General features: G+C 40.9%; 1 protein-coding gene and 1 pseudogene across 6 annotated transcripts in view; one reads left to right on the forward strand and one right to left on the reverse strand.

Annotated features, from left to right (window-relative positions):
- The window catches only part of PHF20 (PHD finger protein 20), a 171,636-nt gene that overhangs the window by 74,306 nt on the left and 78,804 nt on the right, over positions 1 to 18,526 (reverse strand). For 4 of the 6 annotated variants that reach the window (XM_045444764.1, XM_045444765.1, XM_045444762.1 and 1 more), the window contains exons 4-6: positions 16,858 to 16,942; positions 7,703 to 7,782; positions 2,980 to 3,367 (exon numbers count right to left, since the gene is read on the reverse strand). In XM_045444764.1, the coding sequence (XP_045300720.1) occupies positions 2,980 to 3,367; positions 7,703 to 7,782; positions 16,858 to 16,942 (553 nt within the window). Of the gene's footprint in view, positions 1 to 2,979; positions 3,368 to 7,702; positions 7,783 to 16,857; positions 16,943 to 18,526 lie in introns of those variants that run through there. The other 2 variants (XM_045444768.1, XM_045444767.1) reach the window with 2 other exon arrangements.
- On the forward strand, positions 4,031 to 5,881 carry LOC123579566 (annotated as a pseudogene).

An 18,526-nucleotide genomic window follows, 5' to 3' on the forward strand; every position in this document is an offset into this window, starting at 1 on the left:
TGCAGACTCTAAACCCTTGGATAGTACTCACTCTTTATTTTTAAACCCAACACTTAAGAAGCTCTCCCCAATCACAAAAGATGAGAATCCAAAACAGGCAGAAGAAAAAACAAAAAGAAATGAAACCAGGAAGCTTGTGGGGAAGATAGAGCTTGGGGGGGGGGGGGGGGGGGGGGGGGGGGGAGGGCGGGGCATGGTGTCTGATGTGAAGGCTGAAAGGAGAAAGGAAGAAAGGGAAAAGGAGTAAGGGGAGTGGGGGGGGGGGGGGGGGGCGGGGGGGGCTCGAGAAGAAGACTCCTTGAAGACCAGTAGCTTCAGATTGGCCATGTCGAAAAACCAAACAAGAGACAGGGCTGAGGTCTGAGGAGGCAAACCCGAAGAGTGTGCTAAACTTCTTGGCTCTTCCTGTGTTCAATCTTCCCAATATGCCAACATTATTTTGTTCCAAGTGGTTAGAACTTGGAAATCACAAACATTCCAAATTAAACACAACTACAAACAACCCTCCTTAAATAGCTCAGATCCTGTTCCAATTAAATCTGTAAAATTTAGAGAGCTCAATGCTTCACTGGGTCAATAAACTTGTGCTAATTTTTAAAGGAGATTTGAACTACATAGGACATATTTGACAAACATTTTTACTTTGATACCACATACAATCCAGGGCTGACTACATAGAACAGTAGTGTTTTCCAAACTCTTCTTACAATAAGAATCCTCTGGGAAGGCTATTAACAATTTCAGAGATTCTGACTGGAGAGAAATGCCTGAGGCAAACTTGGAAAACACCATTTCTCTATCAAATCGATCCTATTTGATATGAGATCTTACACTTACAAAATAAAAGCAATAAACTGAATGCCCCCCCACCTTTTTTAATCTGAGTGAAGCCAAGTGGCTTCAAAGCGGCAGTCAGCAACGTTGAGTGCAACCACCCCAGTATATACTTTCGGGAGGGTATAAGCCAGAGCATGAACAGCTGAACGGGAATCAGTTTCAGAGCACTCACTTCTCATAGACATGCTTTCCTAAGCTGAGGTGAGGACACATTAGATTTCCACTAGTTCTCATTTTCCACCTCTTCTTGCACAAGTGCCCTTCTCCTACTTAAATAAAAAGGCCTGCATAACACACATCCTACATCTTAACACGGTACACTGCCCAGAGGTTTAAAACCTCCAGACTTTCTCAACTGGGATTCCTCATCTGAACACAGAACACAGAGATAATTTTCTCAATTCTCCCAAGGATGGTTTATAACTAGTAGCATTCTCAATGCATGGAGATGTCAATTCATTACGGATGCCTTGGGCAGTGGGGTTTAATTCTCTCCCAGAACCCTGTAGAGGAAGTAGTGAATTTATACGAGTACTAATAGAAATAGGAGAGCCACAAATGCAAGCTATACGTGTAATTTTCAATTTTTTAGTTCAAAAAAAGTGAATTTATAATTTTACTTAACCCAACACATCCAAAAACATCATTTTAACATAAAAAAATGATTAATGAGATATTTTACATTCCTTTTGTGTTTTTTTTTGCACCCAGTATTTGAATTCCAGAGTATATTTTACACTCACAGTACATCTCAATTCAGACTAGCCACATTTCAAGTGCTCAATAACCACCTGTGGCCAGTGGCTACCATACTGGACAGTACAGGTCTAGGCCATCATTAGGCCTAGGGACAATGCCAGCATGCTTTAGCTTTTGAGAGCAAAACTCAGTTAAACAACCACTGAAGGAGGTGGTGCCTTCATTCATCTGGGAAGAAATCCTTTTATTATCTAATTTCCTATCTTAGAATTAGAACTCAGATATGAAAAGTTTGTCTACTGGGAATGAGTATTAATACATTTATTTGAAGTAAATTCAGACAGACTTTTTTTTCCCACAGAAATGAAGTCTGATGTAGCTGCCTGCATCAACAGGACTGGCTTTGCATTCCACATCACGCAGGACCAATGAATAAGCTAACTCTATAGTTGCGCAGTTGTGATGAAAATACATTTTATGTCATATTTTATATTTTAAATATATCATTTGCACCTATTTAAACTTGTCCAATGAATGAGCTAACTCTATAGTTGTGCAGTTATGATGAAAATACATTTTGTGTCTTATTTTGTATTTTAAATATATCATTTGCACCTATTTAAACTTATGATAAAAATAGATACTCTCTAAAACATACTAGGGGATTCTTAATTTTTCAATATTCATGTAGGAAATATGCAAGCAAGAATGTCTGAAGACCACTGCCAGATTATCACAGCCAGCATTTAGTCTAGACATTCTAAGTGTTCTTCATGCCACTGCATTGACTAGAGAAGGAGTGTTTGGCCTAGGAAGAAATTCAGGATGTGCTTCATTCTTGGTTATTCTAAAGAATTCCAAATTTCAACTTTTTAGAATAACTATACATTCTTCCCTAAATCTGTACCTTTAACCTTAACTCTTACCAAGTACCCAACTCAGCTTTTTACTTAGACTGTGAAAATGTCCAATCAATAATCACTCTCCAGAGAGCTCAACTTCAAAATGTACCTATGCCTTCCTAGGTCCAGTGTTCTTTGGCCCTGCCTCTATCTGATGCCCACATGTATTTACTTCTCCTTTCCTCCTTCATGTTTCTCAGGAAAACTATTATTTCCTAATCCCAGGTTCTATTAGGCTTGCTTAAACTGAGATCAGTTGAATAGGCACAGGCAAAAGGCCTTAGCTTGTTAGGTTTTACCACATAAGCTGAAGCATCTAGTGGACAGTTACACACCACTCCAGAAGCTCAGCAAAGGACACGTGTCCCAACTTACATTCATCTGGCTACACACCTCCCTTAAATTCTGCTCTGCAGATCACAGAATGATTCAAAGTCAGGCACAAAAATTAAGGATTGAAGTATGGAAGTGACAGAAAACCACAAAGGCCACAGAACAACACTCTGGCATTGCCACTGCAGACCCCACATGGGAAACTCACCAGCAGGAGCTATGGAAGGGGGCCTGCCTCGTTTTCTTTTTGGCTCCCTCAAGTTTTCTTGTGGACTCTTCACAATGTCATTTTCAGGTTTCTTATCCACTTGAGCATCTCCAGAGTACTCCCTGTCATTTTCTGAAATGTTCTCCTTATCTTCCTTCTCGTTCTTGGGGAGGCTTTTCTCTGACACCTTCCCCTTTTCAGAACAGATTAACTTGCCTTCTTTATCAGGCTGCTTGGATCGCTTTTCTGTCTTTAAGGCTTTGTCCTCTTTGTCTTTCTTCACGTTGACAGTGGCTTTTCTTTGTTCTTTAAACTTCTCTCGTTTAACAGGAGATGATGGAAGACTTTTGTGGTCTGTTTCTTTAGGCCTAGCATTACCCACAATATTCTAAAATGAGCAAAATAGCGATGAAACACACTTTGTAATTACTTGCAAATATAAAATCAGGTGGGTTTTTTTTTGCAAACATATGAAGACAAACAAATTAAAACAGGACATATGCTATGTCACATAATGGAAGAACCACTGAAAATACCCTTCCATACTCTGAGGCTTGAGAACCAATCCTAAATTAAAAAAAAAAAAAAGTCGTGTTCAATTCCTTCTGAGACAGAATGATCTATATTTTGATTAAGTCACTGGATAATTAAAGGGACAAATACCCCCAGGGACCTCTTCTGCAAAGCAATCTTTCTGACAGAGGTACTCTAAGAAAACGTCTCCAAGCTACATCCTTCTCGTCCCAAGCATGACTACACAGACCCAGGGCCTTTCAGAGGCCTGGCTCAGTTTGCCAGTGGATGCTGATGCCCTGTGTAGAGAAGAACACAAACTGATACATGGAAGTTGAACAAGAAAGCTGTAAAGACTGTCTAACCCAGAAGCAGGGTCTTTGCTTCCTTAATCAGGTAAAGGCTATGCCCAAGCCAATAAATCACCTACTGTGCTCCTGAGCTACTGAGTTTTTGTCCACTGGACAGAAGTATTACTTCTTGGTTACTTTCCTCCTAAATGACTTTTTAAAGCATCCTAAAAATCATGTGTCCTAATATGACTGCTCCTAATAAAGTCAGCTCTGAAAGCTCTAGAGTTTGCAAAACTACAATTAAATTTGTATGTGTATCTCTCTTCCAAGACCTCAAGAGAACAGCAGGGACCACCATATCAAGTGCGTATGGAATCCCCAGCACCAAGCACGCACTAGGCATGCAGATCTCTCACAAAAGCTGGAAGGAGTACCTAAATATTCAGTAAGTGAAAGTTTAATTTGTCCCATAAGGATAAATAATAAACAAAGTTAGACCCTGGAAGAAAATTTTTCAGATCCCCAAAATTTTCTGAAAGCAGTCAGGTTTGAGAGCAAGCACTCCTCAGTAACTGCTGGCAGAATCATAAATGACAACCACCTTAGGGGGAGGGGCAGCATGTTGGCAATCTGTGTCAAAGAATTAGAACTAGAATGAATTCAGGGGCGCCTGGTTAAGCGTCCGACTTCAGCCAGGTCACGATCTCGCGGTCCGTGAGTTCGAGCCCCGCGTCGGGCTCTGGGCTGATGGCTCAGGCCTGTTTCCGATTCTGTGTCTCCCTCTCTCTCTGTCCCTCCCCCGTTCATGCTCTGTCTCTCTCTGTCCCAAAAATAAATAAACGTTGAAAAAAAAAATTAAAAAAAAAAGAACTAGGATGAATTCCTAGAAATGAAATTTTCTGACAGAATAATCAGACTTACATATTCAAATTTATAAATATCCTTATAAATGACCATTAGGGAATTAATTACACAAAGCAGAGTTATATACATATTACACAATACTAAATAGCCAGGAAAAGCCATATTATCATATACTATTAAGAACTTAAGAAAATGTTATTTTGTTAAAAGAGCAAGATATAACCCCCATATTAAAAAAAGAGCAAGATATAGAATACTAATATAACCATATGACCCCAATTTTGAAAATATATATTAATATTTACAAAAAACACAGAAGGATATATGCCAATCTGTTAAGAGCAATTGTATTTAGATAATAGAATTACATCATTTTTACTTTCATTGTGCTTTTCTATAGTTTCCAAATTTTCTACAGTTAATGTGTCATTTTTTATAACTTCAAAAAAGATAAATATCCCTAATATATAAATTATCAAAACATTTAGAACAGTATGGTCATACAGAAAAAAACCTCAATCTATTCTAGTAATATATGAAAATACCTTTAGAAATTGTCTGTGACAGATACTTTTCTTTTTTTTTTTTTTTTTTTTTTTTTTTAAAGTTTAGTCTTTATTTCTTTTTTTCAACGTTTATTTATTTTTGGGACAGAGAGAGACAGAGCATGAACGGGGGAGGGACAGAGAGAGAGGGAGACACAGAATCGGAAACAGGCTCCAGGCTCTGAGCCATCAGCCCAGAGCCTGACGCGGGGCTCGAACTCACGGACCGCAAGATCGTGACCTGGCTGAAGTCGGACGCTTAACCGACTGCGCCACCCAGGCGCCCCTGTGACAGATACTTTTAATGAGTTAAGCTTTGGAGGTACATAACCATCCACTGCCATGGCTGCAGGCCAGGGGCTGCTCTCCAACGCTTGGGTGCCTTGTCTGGAGCTAGGGCCTTAGGGCTGGTCTCTTATGAGGGTGCAGGGCACTCAGTTTCCAGATGCCTAAGGGAAGAAGCTTTTTAACAAGGCCAACAAACACCGCTTCTTACCCAGTCTGGCCCTGTTAGGTGTGCTCCACTGCAGAAAGACCCTTGGAGCCAAGTTACTGCTAGCCTTTGAAACCACCTTATTCTGTACCAGCTTTTAATACCGGGTTGTGAGTAGAAACCCCAGCGTCCAGACTTTGGTCCCTATGGGAGGGAGCCTGATAATCTTGGGCTGGCTTGCCTTAGCTCTTTGAGCTTCCTTGTATTTAATTTCTGGGTACTTTTTTGAGAGTTGGAGCAGAGAGAGGATTAAAAGAGAAAGGCAAATTGAAAGTTAAGCTCTGTATATAGCCTTATAGAACCCTAGATTCTTAGGGCTGAAGAGACCTGAGAAGTCTTTTAACCAAATATGATGCCCTCGTTGAAAAAACAAATACAAGCAGGAGCCATGGGCCTGCACCTGACTACCCACCAGGTCTGAGATGAAGTGAGACACTCAGGGACAGCTGGGAATCGGGAAATGAAGCACCCACAAATCCACAGTGGGTAAGGTGCTCATCTCCAACCCAAAGCATCTCAAGTGCTATCAATCAATTTATTGAGTACAGCAAAGTAAACAGTTGAATGTTTGTTATCTGGAGCCCTACATTTCCATTTGGGGAGATTCTGGGTACAATCTGACAATTCTGAACAAATTCTTAATATGGTCCTCTATTATTAACTTACTCCACAAACTCAACACAAAAACTGCCAAAGGGGCGCCTGGGTGGCTCAGTTGGTTAAGAGTCCAACCAACTCTTGTTTTGATCTCACGGTTTCATGAGTTCGCGCCCTGCATCAGGCTCCGTGCTGACAGCGCGGAGCCTGCTTGGGATTCTCTTTCTCTCTCTCTGTCCCTCCCCCACTCACTCTGTCTCTGTCTCTCTCAAAAGAAATAAATAAGAACTTTTAAACTAAAAAAAGTTGCCAAATTTAAGGCCAAAATCACTTTTTAAATTTTAAAGAAACTCTACACCACACATGGGGCTCAAATTCACAACCCTGTGATCAAGAGTCACATGCTCTGACTGAGCCATCCAAGTACCACACAAAATTCGATTTTAGTGTACTGTATAGCACTTCCTTAGATGCCTAAGCAGCAAACGATGGAAGAGAAAAAAACCTCTTCAAGGCTAAAGCTTTATAACTGTTTCAATTTTCTGAAAAGGAAAACCAGCAAAAGGCAAAAACATTCTTAAGGCTACCTTTAAAGATACCAAGTATCATAATCCTTTGAAAATGTTAAATATAGGTACAGAAGAATTTACTAAAACTTGTGATAAGCATTTGATCATAAGAAAAGACAGGTCCCAGCATCACCAAATACTGTCACATCAAAAACTACCCCAAAGAGGTGAATAACAATTATTAACGATCAGAATTGTTAAAACATTAATATCCAAATTTTGATCTTGCTTTCCCCTCAACTATTTCATTAGGGCATAAACATGAAAAAAAGACTAAAGGGGAAAAAATGAAAAGAGTAGGCAACAATTTCTAGATGGTCATGTCTAGATGGACCACATTTCTAGTATCAAAACTCTTGTCCCATGCTCAAGCAAACACGTGCATGGTGACCAGGACAAAAGGAAACAAAATTTTCAAACCAGGCACATGTAGCACAAATGATTGCCAAATACACACCAAACTGCAGTTTTGAAACCACCAAGTCATGATCCTGAGCTGAAGGGACTAAGTTAGATGAGAAGAAAATACACTCTAGGTTTCCTCAAGCATTTCAGCACGTTCCCTATGATGAGTAACAGCTCTGGGGACAGGGCACAGGGAGAGAGAAAAAAAAGAGTAATAAGGAGACACTTTTGAGAAAAGATGAGGAAAACAGATAACAGGAAATGGCAGAGAGGGAAAAATATTAACAATTTCCGAAAACCTGCACATTGCTTTCTAGTGAAATTGTGTCAGGTAAAGGAAATAAAGACTTTGCCACCATAAACAAATATAATGCCTTTATTTGAGAAACAAAATTACAATGTCAGTATTATTCATACCACAAAGCACAAAACCACATTTCTCACCTGATCTTTGGAAAAAGCTTTGACATGAATATGTTTGACAGTCTGAACTACTCCATCATAAAATTTCACAGTGTAAGTACCTAAAATTCAAGGAGATATCATGATTTAAGTTGCAGTTTCATGAAAGCAACAAAACTTTTCAAAGCATAAATACAAGGGAGCTCCAACCACAACAATAAATGTATGAGAATTACAATATTAGGAAATCAGTCTTATTTATGTCCAAGATAATAACTAATATGCATGCCTTCATTTCTTAGTCAACATTACATAGTAAGTTTTCTCTTAATCTATACAAATCAAAATCCATCAAAAACAGCTCATTTTCAGGATGGCTGGGTGGCTCAGTTGGTTGGGCATCCTGACTCTTGGTTTTGGTTCAGGTCATGATCTCTCAGTTCGTGGGTTTGAGCCTCACGTTGGGCTCCACACTGACCAGAGCCTGCTTAGGGATTCTCTCTCTCTGCCCCTCCCTCTCTGCTCATGTTCTCTCTCTTTCTCAAAATAAATAAACTTAAGAAAAAAAACAGCTCATTTTTATGATGTTTCATTAAAAGAAAAAAAATGCACTGATTTTAGGCCAAGAACAAAGAGCAATAAAACAATTAAGAATGTGAGGAAAATGCAGATTTATTTATTGTTTGGTGAATTATTAATTTTTATCAATATGTTCTAGGCTTCAGAGTGGTAGTAACTGTTAAACTTCAAAAGAAACATGACTGCTAACTAAACGTATCATGTTTTTGGAGGTCACATTAATCTCATAATCTATATGAATGACCTTCATGTTACAATATTTAAAAATAGAGACTTGGCCAAAACACTTAATGGGGCCACTACATTGTCAGTTATTCCATTAGGAAAAAAAAAATCTAACAAAAATCACTGCTATAAGACTGAAGCTGAAAATCCAAATAATCTTCTCCCCAAATGAGGCATCCAACTATAATACAAAACTTCTCATTAGTTGCACTCAAACCAACATTTTCAAACTTTTACATCTTAGAACCCACCTCCCCCCCCCCCTTTTTTTTTTTGCCCCAGAGATAAAAAAAAAAAAATCCGTTAACCTTGTCAAGATTATCGGTGAACTTCTGGTAATCATGTAATGGTTTACTACCGGTAAACATGATCAGTCAGCTTTCAGGATCAATTTCCCACCAAACAGGAAGGGGGGGGGGGATATCCCAAGGGCTGGGAGCAAAAGAATGCAACAAGGAAGTCTAAGACCTTCTGGCTAGTTACTTTCTTCTTACACATTCTCTCTCCACCCCACCCCACCTCTCCTCCAGTCCTAAACAGGACCCTGTCAATGGCTAGCCACCTCTAATGAAAGCCTCATTCTGTAGTGTTCAAAGTCCAATGCAATCTGAGCCCAATTATTTTCCAAACTTTGTTTCTCATTACCACCATACAAAAACCACCAACTCAAAGTAATGAGCTACTTGCCACCCAATGAAACTGCCTTGTGATATTTTCACCTCCACATCTTTATGAAAGTATTTTCTGCCTGGAATGTGCTCAGTTCATATGACCACAATATGTTCTGTAAAAGCTTCCTGACTTCCTACTTAGAGAGACTTTTCCCTGCTCTGAACTTCTCAAAGACTCATTTTGTTCCCTTGCCTGCAGAGTCTCAACTTAGGCCTACCTTCATGTAGAAGGCAGATCCCAAATCAAAGGCAGGCTCTCCAAGGCCAGGGACCACATCCCACACCAGTCTCTCTCACACAATACCTGGTTAACCGTAGACCAGGGCTTCTCAAAGTATGGTGCCCAGACCAGGAATATCAGCAACTCTTGAGAACTTGTTAGAAATGTAAGTTACCAGCACCACACCTGATAAACTGAATCAAAAACTCTGAGAGTGCATCACAGAAATAAATTTTAACAAGTGTCTCTGGTAATTCTGGTACACACTAAAGTCTGAGAACCACTGCTATAGACAATTAGTAATTACGTACTAAACTGTATTCCCAGTAATTACAAAATAAAGTTGATTATTTGTCACAAATGTCACCAAACAGAACAAAGTGGCTAGAAAACTAGATACAAGGATATATCGTTATGCTGGGTTGGTTAAAGGATTCTACATAAGACAGCTCACCAATGATTGATGAGTTCTTACAACAAAGGCCTGGGATCCTGTCTTCCTGCCTCTATTGTGAGAGCACTGGCAAGCCAAGAAGCAATGCTAAGTAATGCTATGGACTCTAAACATACCCTTTCCAAGCAACCATGACACAGCTCTGGCCAGCCTGGGGATGGGGGCATTAAGAACCCACCTCTCATGAAATCTTAAAAGATCAAGTATGCCAACAAGCCACCCAAGCCTACACCCCTTCATCTATCTTACCAAGAAAGTTAGCACCAATTACATCAAAATGAAAACTGTCCATTTTTACAGACATTTCAAACATCCAGAAGGATAACATTTAGTAATGTTACCCAACAGTCCAACATTTTCAGCTATTTGAGGTCAATTCTGAAGCTTACTCTTGATGGCAGGCTCAAAAAGGAGGCCTTAAATGAAGAGGTGTGCACTGAGTTCCAAAAATAGCTAAAACAGAGCTAAATAGAGGTAGGATTAGAACCTAAGCCTCTCTAAAAACAACAACAACAACAACAACAACAAACATCTAAGCCTCTCTGCTGACCTCTGACCAATTCTTCTTCCACCACCCCAAACTGCCTATTTCCCAAGTCCCTCAGCCTTTAGTCCAAAATACCGACCCAGAGCATCAATGACCACTCTGAAATGACTTGCACTATGGTAAGGTACTCATGGATCACCATCCTTACTTAGACAGCAATATCCTGGCCCTGACCCTTTTTACTTCCAAAGAACTACAAGGGATCATCTCAAAACTTGTTTCCTTGATCATGTACACAGCCTAACCTGGGCTTCAATAAATCAGAAGGAAAAGAACAATACATCCCATAGACAATAGTGGCCTAGGCCCACTTCTGGAGAGAGGCCCCAAATCTACTTTAATGGTTCCTGTACAACTAAAAGAATGTCTTCCCCTGGAATCCTCCCGCGGGTGGCTGACAATAGAGTTCTCCCACAGCCACAAATAATATCTAACAAATAACATGTAAATTACAGAAAAAATAAGTGCATCCCCTGCTTCAGTCTCCTTTAAGAAACCCCTGTCCTGAGGCACCTAGGTTGCTCAGTCAGTTAAGCGTCCAACTCTTGATTTCGGGTTAGTGATTTCGGGTTCTTGATCTCACGGTTAGTGAGTTCGAGCCCCAAGCTGGGCCACACTGACAGTACGGAGCCTGCTTGGGATTCTCTCCCTCTCTCTCTCTCTCTGCCCCTACCCACTCATGCCTCGAGCTCTCTCTCTCTCTCCCTCTCTCTCCCCCTCAAAATAAATAAACATGGGCCTCTGGGGGTTAAAAACTCAGTATACTGGACAACCTTATAGCAGTCGGTTAAGTACAGAAGGGATGTAAGAAAAAAAACTAGAGATGCATAGCAAACTGATCTTCTCTAGGGCCAAGGAAACGGGATGGCACAAGTGACTCTGGATAGATTTCTGTTGCTCTTGAAATCTACCATAACTATGACTTGAAGGCCTTTTCTCTATCCCACTCATTCTCCGAGAGTCAGAGAATTCCAGAATGCCAAGGATAGGAAACTCAAAGTTTTCAAACATGGATTCTCAAAGTCCTGATGTGCTCACAGATGTGCCTTCTGGGGTGGGTAGAGAAATACACACAAGTTTGCAAGTATATCTTCCCCTCCCCCATCGTTTCTTCTTAGCCAATTTTACATAATGGGCTTAGGTTCTGTAGCCAACAATTTCTAAAAATGCTCATCTGTTCCAGTTCCTTCTTTGAGTTCTAACTGCACAAGCGTCCAGAGAAAGGGTAGTAAACTGCCAGTAATCAAGGAGCAGGGACTGGGACCAGATCCAGAGTCCTAGTCAGGGCCCTCAAGATACCACCATGCTCCAGAAAATACTGACCATCTACACCCACCCTACCATCGTATCAGGCATGTGTGTACACACTTCCAATAAACACCTGCCCCTGACAACTTTTGCCATTTTAGGAAAACTCTGCCTCAGAGAGACAGTCTAGGACTTTAGGAACTGCAGTTCAGGAACTTTGGAGCCCCCCCAGACCTACATCCAGGTCGCAGTTCTGTCATTTATGTAGCTGCTCTGTAACCTCAAGCAGCTTCTGCTGTTAGCTTAGCTGCTCATCTGTAAAATGATAGGGTTGATGGCAACAACCTTTCCATGTCTGTCTGAATACTACTAAATCAGATCAGATACGGAAACTGCTTAGCAAATTTAACCCTTACAGAGCAAGGGATCAATAAGTGGTTCCAATTACTACTATCCACCAATCACTTTAAAAGGGAAGCACCAACCCCTTCCCCACTTAGAAGGTAAGAGCCAAGCTAGCACCTGCGTGTGTGGGCCTAAATCTTCCTTTTATCTCTGTGCAAAGCTCTTCACACAGTCCCAACATCCCCACATTTCAAATATAGGATCAGTTACAGCATGAAGACAAAAAATAGTAACTGCTTCAACAAGAGACTCTAGAAATAAAAGTATTTCCAAAGAATCTCCTCTTACAAATGCAGACTTCAGGCACTAGACCAAAGACTGAACTGAGGGAACAGAGAACACATAACCTAAGAATACGTATAATTTTAAGGAAGAGGGACCTGATTTGCCTGTTCACTCAAGTTAAAGAACCACAGATCAACAGGAAGGAACAATTCCTCATTTTGTTGTAAATGCAAACCTACTTTCAGTTTCCTCCAGAGAACGCCTTGCAGAGCAGCGTGGTCTTAGTCCATGACGGGGACACAAAGCCCTGACACTTGTGGCTCTGCCATACCCAGTGTGAAAAAGGGAAGCTGAGCAGCCACAGCAAAGAGCTGAGGTCAACTCACCAGAGATGGCTTCTGAACAAAGATTCCCTGGAAGCAGAATCCTGTCCTTTACTCCAAACACAGACAAAGGGGCTAACAAAGCTAACCAGGTGTGGCTACCTTCACATGAAATGATGCTTAATTACCACTGCCAAAGAACTATTCCAGGTGAAAAGGGCTAAATAACATTGCACTGCCCTCCCCAGTTTCCAAGTGCTAAATAACTCCCTTAAGAAACTCTAAAGTTACCATTTAGTTGTGTTTCACACCAGACTCCCAATGCCAGCAACCTCAATGCTCAGCCTCAGGAAAACCACCAAGGAGGTTGAGAGTGGCAAGAAAATGAGACCAAGCCTCCCAAAGATGAATCTACAAGGTGTGATTTCACTATATGCCCAGCTTCTAGCAGCACCAACAAGACAAAATGACTTTTACAGGAAATAAAGGGGGCACCTTGCCAGCAGAGCTCCTCCTCACAGAGCCATGAAACTGTGATAGCCTCTGCTGCAGATGGAAATGAGGCAGAGCAAGCAGAAAATACCAGGGAAAGAATGAAAAAAGAGTCCAGCATTGTCCTCCCCACATCCTGCAAGGACTACGGTCACACTGAACTAGAAACTGCCCACCAGCTCCCATGGATAAAATCTAACCCAAAGGCAGCACCAAAGAGTCATTATCTCTTCAAAATCAGGCACAGATCTGAACTCCCACAAAGGCTAGCTTTCCTTCACAATCCACAATGTGATCATAATACCACCCAGCCAATTCCACTACCTTTCAGGATTTCCCCTGCCCCGTGACCTTCCTCTCCTCTCCCTTCCAATTAGTCTCAAGAACCAGTAAGGACTTCAGACCAAAGAACTCTGGGGAAAACTGGTTCTGGCAGAAATCTCCACTCATTTTTTTTTCTTTCAAGTTTATTATTTTGAGAGAGAGAGAGAGAGAGAGAGAACACAAACCAGCAGTGGAGGGGCAGAGAGAGAGGGAGACAGAGGATCCAAAACAGGATCCGAAGTAGGCACTGTGCTGACAACAGAGAGCCCCATTCAAGGCTCAAACTCACAAATCAGGAGATCATGACCTGAGCCAAAGTTGGACACTTAACCAACTGAGCCACCCAGGTGCCCCTCCACTCATTTTCAATGTCTTTCAAATAACTAAAATTTACTGGACAGAATTCAGAGCTTACAGAACCAATATTATCAGGGTGGCAAATGGCTATTTTAGGGACAATCATTATCTGAAGACTCCCCCTCCTATAATTTTAGCACATAGAGGAAATAAACAGAAAATATTTTTTAAAACAACCTGCAAAGCTCTGGTTGCCCCAGTTCAAAAGAGTTTAAGAGACATTTAAAAATCTTAACTATGCCTAATAATGTGGCAAATGAGTTTTAGTCCTTAAATGATTATTTCAAAATATTCCAGACTCATCCACACATAAAAAAACAAAAACAAAAACAACAGTAACTACAGACAGGGGTCCTTCCCCGCTCCCCTCATGATTTATCTGCACCATTCTATTCCTGTACTGCCTCCTCCTGGTTGCTCTATATCAACACCCACTTCATGCAGCCTTGAACTAGGTCTTTTCTCTTTTTTTCTTTTTTTAAATCCATGATGCCCAGCTCTAGGATCTGCATAGATGCAAACAGCCTCCTTCCACCAAGACCCCATCCTACCCCTCTAAGAGACTGCTCCCGGGCTCCCCAAACCGTTCTTCTTCAATCTGCCTTTTCTCCTTTGATACTCCCTCATCCAACCCCCTTGGCCCCATTTCTGTGCTCCATGTGTCTCTGGGACATCACTGGATCAAAAGACAAACGTTGCTTCCTTTCTACAACCTCCTTTATCTACAGAGTTACCCATGTGACTACTCACAACTTTTATGCGATCTAAGGGACAGCCATTTCCCCAAGGGAGCACACCTCCAATGGATATTATTCAGGGGGAATACACTCAATTGATCAGCATAAATCAACCTAATAGACCTTCAGGAACACATCTATGTACACACAGAACACCTAATTTCATATCATATGATTTAAATGTAGTAAGAGCAGAAAAAGTTTTTAATCTTGAAAATAAGACTTAAAAAGTAAACTGTCCTTTACTAAAAAGCAGTTTAATAACATGTGAGCTCTCCTTTAAAATACATTTTTAGATTAAAGTGATACATATGAAAAATAATAACAGAGGATTCTATTTTGAACACAAACTTATAAAAGAAATTTAGAAAAACTAGAGGTTATTATGCTAAGCGAAATTAGTCAGAGGAAGACAGATATCATAAGACTTCACTCATATGAGGACTTTAGGATAAAACAGATGCACATAAGGGAAGCAAAAGTAATATAAAAACGGGGGGGGAGGGGACAAAACATAAGAGACTCTTAAATATAGAGAACAGAGGGCTGCCGGAGGGGTTGTGGGAGAGTGATGGGCTAAATGGGTAAGGGGCTTAAGGAATCTACTCCTGAAATCATTGTTGCACCATGCGCTAACTTCGATGTAAATTATAAAAAATGAATAAATTATGGGGCGCCTGGGTGGCTCAGTCAGTTGAGCGGCCGACTTCGGCACAGGTCATAATCTCGCGGTCCGTGGGTTCGAGCCCCACATCGGGCTCTGTGCTGACAGCTCGGAGCCTGGAGCCTGTTTCAGGTTCTGTGTCTCCCTCTCTCTGACCCTCCCCTGTTCATGCTCTGTCTCTCTCTGTCTCAAAAATAAATAAACGTTAAAAAAAAAAAATTTTTTTTTAAATAAATTTTTTTTAAATGAATAAATTATAGAAAAAAAAAGAAATTTAGGGAACGGGTGCCTGGGTGGCTCAGTTGGTTAAGCATCAGACTTTGGGCTCAGGTCATGACCTCGCCATCTGCAGCCTGCTTCAGATTCTGTCTCCCTCTCTCTCTCTGCTCCTCCCCTGCCTGTGCTCTCTCTCTCTCTCCCTCTCTCTCTCTCTCTCTCTCTGTCTCTCCCTCTCTCTCTCTCCCAAAAATAAACAAACATTAAAAAAAGAAAGAAAGAAATTTAGGGAAACAAGGACTATTCAAAAAGGTTGAATCAACCATGAACTGGAGTAGTCAGTAACTGCTCAGACATCTTAAAAGATACCTTGTTTTGGAAGCCTGAGGCAAGAGGACTGTGCTTTCAGGATAACCTACATCTGGTAGCAGAATTAACCCACACTGGCCTAACAGCTGGGGGACGGGGGGGATGGGGGGCAGCGTGGGGAGGGAGTGAATAGAGCAAAAGAGAAACAGAAATTTCTGCTACATGCAAATATATGTTCGTTTTTTTACCATTTCAACCCATTCTCAAACAAAACTTGATCAGCCCCAGGTCCAGCATTTAACAAGAGTGCTGAATGAATACCTGAAAAACTTCACTGAATAAAAAGTCAATCTGGCCATATAGCCACCACAAACAGCGGTACTAAGAGGTCATGGACATACCACAAACAACCTGATAGAAAATACTACAACAAAAATGTATCACTCAGATCCAGAGTCTGTTCTCTCAGTGTCAGGATGCTGACCATACATATTATTTTCTTAACCATCCTCCTGCCTTTGTACTAGCAAAAACAGCCTCTCTGGGTCATGTTCCCAGTCTTGACTCCTCACGGGTTATAAACTTGGCAAAGGCATCCCAACTCGGTGCTCTAAATCCCAGGGCCCCAGTTTCAACTAGCAACTTTGATACTACAGACCACCTTCAATCACCTTGCATCCACAAAGCATTTTTTTTTAAGTAGGCTCCATGCCCAATGTGGGGCTTGAACTCATGACTGAGTTGAAGAGTCGCATGTTCTACTGACTGAGCCAGCCAGGTGCCCCTCACAAAGCATATTTTTAAGAAATGTTTATTAATGTTCACTTCATTTCTAGGCTATTTACAAATAAGTAAAAGGCATATTAAAGCTTATTTTTCATCTCTTAGGAACTCCTGGACAAGAACCTGCACACTTACCAGCAGAGGGACGGATGACCCATAATTATTTTACTGTTTTTTTAGAACCATAACTGTTTTAGAAAACAATTACTATAATCTAGGAGGCAAAGAATCAAATTCCTCTTTTTAACCCCGATTTGTCTCCATTTATAATTTCTTCCTAATTCCTGACATAGTGGTTAACTTGAAGAGAGAGGATTCCTCGGCAATAAATACATACTCAAAATACACTATCAGACTCTAATATTACAAACTCCCCCCTACTTCATGAGTAAAAATAATTACAACTCAAATGCCTTACCATCCTTGTTAACAGCAGTGACTTTGGCTGGGTAAAAACGACAATCAGACCAGCAAGCAAGGACCTGCTCGTTTATTTGAAATTCCTACAAAACATTAAAAAAGACAAAAAAAAAAAAAAAAAAAAAAAAAAAAAAACCTGTTACCAATCCAATTTCATAGGACACACACAGTACCAGATTTCATAAGAGAAGCTGGATTGACAATAGTGGGAAGGGGAGATGGCTACTGAGACAGAGGCACTGGGAGTCAAAACAAAAGGGCTAGACACAAGACTTTTCCTATCCTAGGAGGTCTGGGCAAGCATAGCACAGCACTGATGATAGTCCCTGCTCTGTCCCTGAGCCCAGGACCACTAAAAACACACCCAGTATACAAGTTAGAAGGAGGGAAGCTACCTCATCTTTAGGGAAGCAGCATTCATGCCAACCACACTTTTAAAGGATCTTTTGCCAAAGGAAGCACCATTCAACTTTAATATTTCATACTGTTTTTCCAGCAAACAGTTTGCATTAATACAGTTTATAGAATGAATATTGAGCAATCAAACTGAACAACATAAAACAATAAATGGCAGGGGCAGGGAGGAAGGGAGAGGAGTGGTAGAACAACACACACAGAAAACAAGAGTTCAAGTTTCCTGGCCAGGGCTAAAATGAAAAACAGAATCCAGGGCTGAGGCAGATCCAAAGGCAGCATGAGTTCTACAGATGTCTCAATGCTTGTTTAAAAAACTCAAAACTTAGGGCGCCTGGCTGGCTTAGTCGGTGGAACATGTGACTCCTGATCTCAGGGTTGTGAGTTCAAGCCCCATATTGGGTAGAGGGATTACTTAAAAAACTAAAATAAAATCTTTAAAAAATTCTTATAAATATTTTAAAAATTAAAACCTCAAAACTAATACTTCATCCTTCATTCTGAAATCAGTAAAAGCTCCAGGTATAGTGATAATAGGAAAAAGGAATATAGTCCAATTCCAAGTGTTTAAGACCTTTAAAAGACCTTGAAATGAGGCTCCACAGGGAATGATTGCTTAATAAATGGTCATACAACAAACCAGTTTAATAAATGATCTAAAATGGGGGGGCGCCTGGGTGGCTCAGTTGGCTAAGCGTCTTGACTCTTGATTTCAGCTCAGGTTATGATCTCCATTTCATGAGACTGAGCCCCCCATTGGGCTCCGCACTGATAGCACGGAGCCGCTTGGGATTCTCTCTCTCCTTTCCTCTCTGCCTCTCTCCTGCTCACACCTCTCTTAGAAATAAACAAACATTTAAAAAAGGATATTTATGGGGCACCTGGGTGGCTCAGTCGGTTAAGCGTCCAACTTCAACTGAGATCATAATCTCGCAGTTCGTGGGTTGGAGCCCTGTGTCGAGCTCTGTGCTGACAGCTCAGAACCTGGAGCCTGCTTCAGATTCTGTGTATCCCTCTCTCTCTGCCCCTCCCCCACTTGCACATGTGTGTGTGTGGGAGGGGGGGTGCACGTGCTCTCTCTCTCTCTCTCTCTCAAAAATGAATAAACATTAAAATATAATAATAATTTTAAAAAATAAATAAAAAATAAAAGATATTTATAAGGGCACCTGGGTGACTCAGTCAGTTAAGCATCCAACTTTAGCTCAGGTCATGATCTCACAGTCCGTGAGGTCAAGCCGTGCGTTGGGCTC

Source organism: Leopardus geoffroyi, chromosome A3 (genome assembly GCF_018350155.1).
Source record: "Leopardus geoffroyi isolate Oge1 chromosome A3, O.geoffroyi_Oge1_pat1.0, whole genome shotgun sequence".
NCBI classification, from domain to species: Eukaryota; Metazoa; Chordata; class Mammalia; order Carnivora; family Felidae; genus Leopardus; species Leopardus geoffroyi.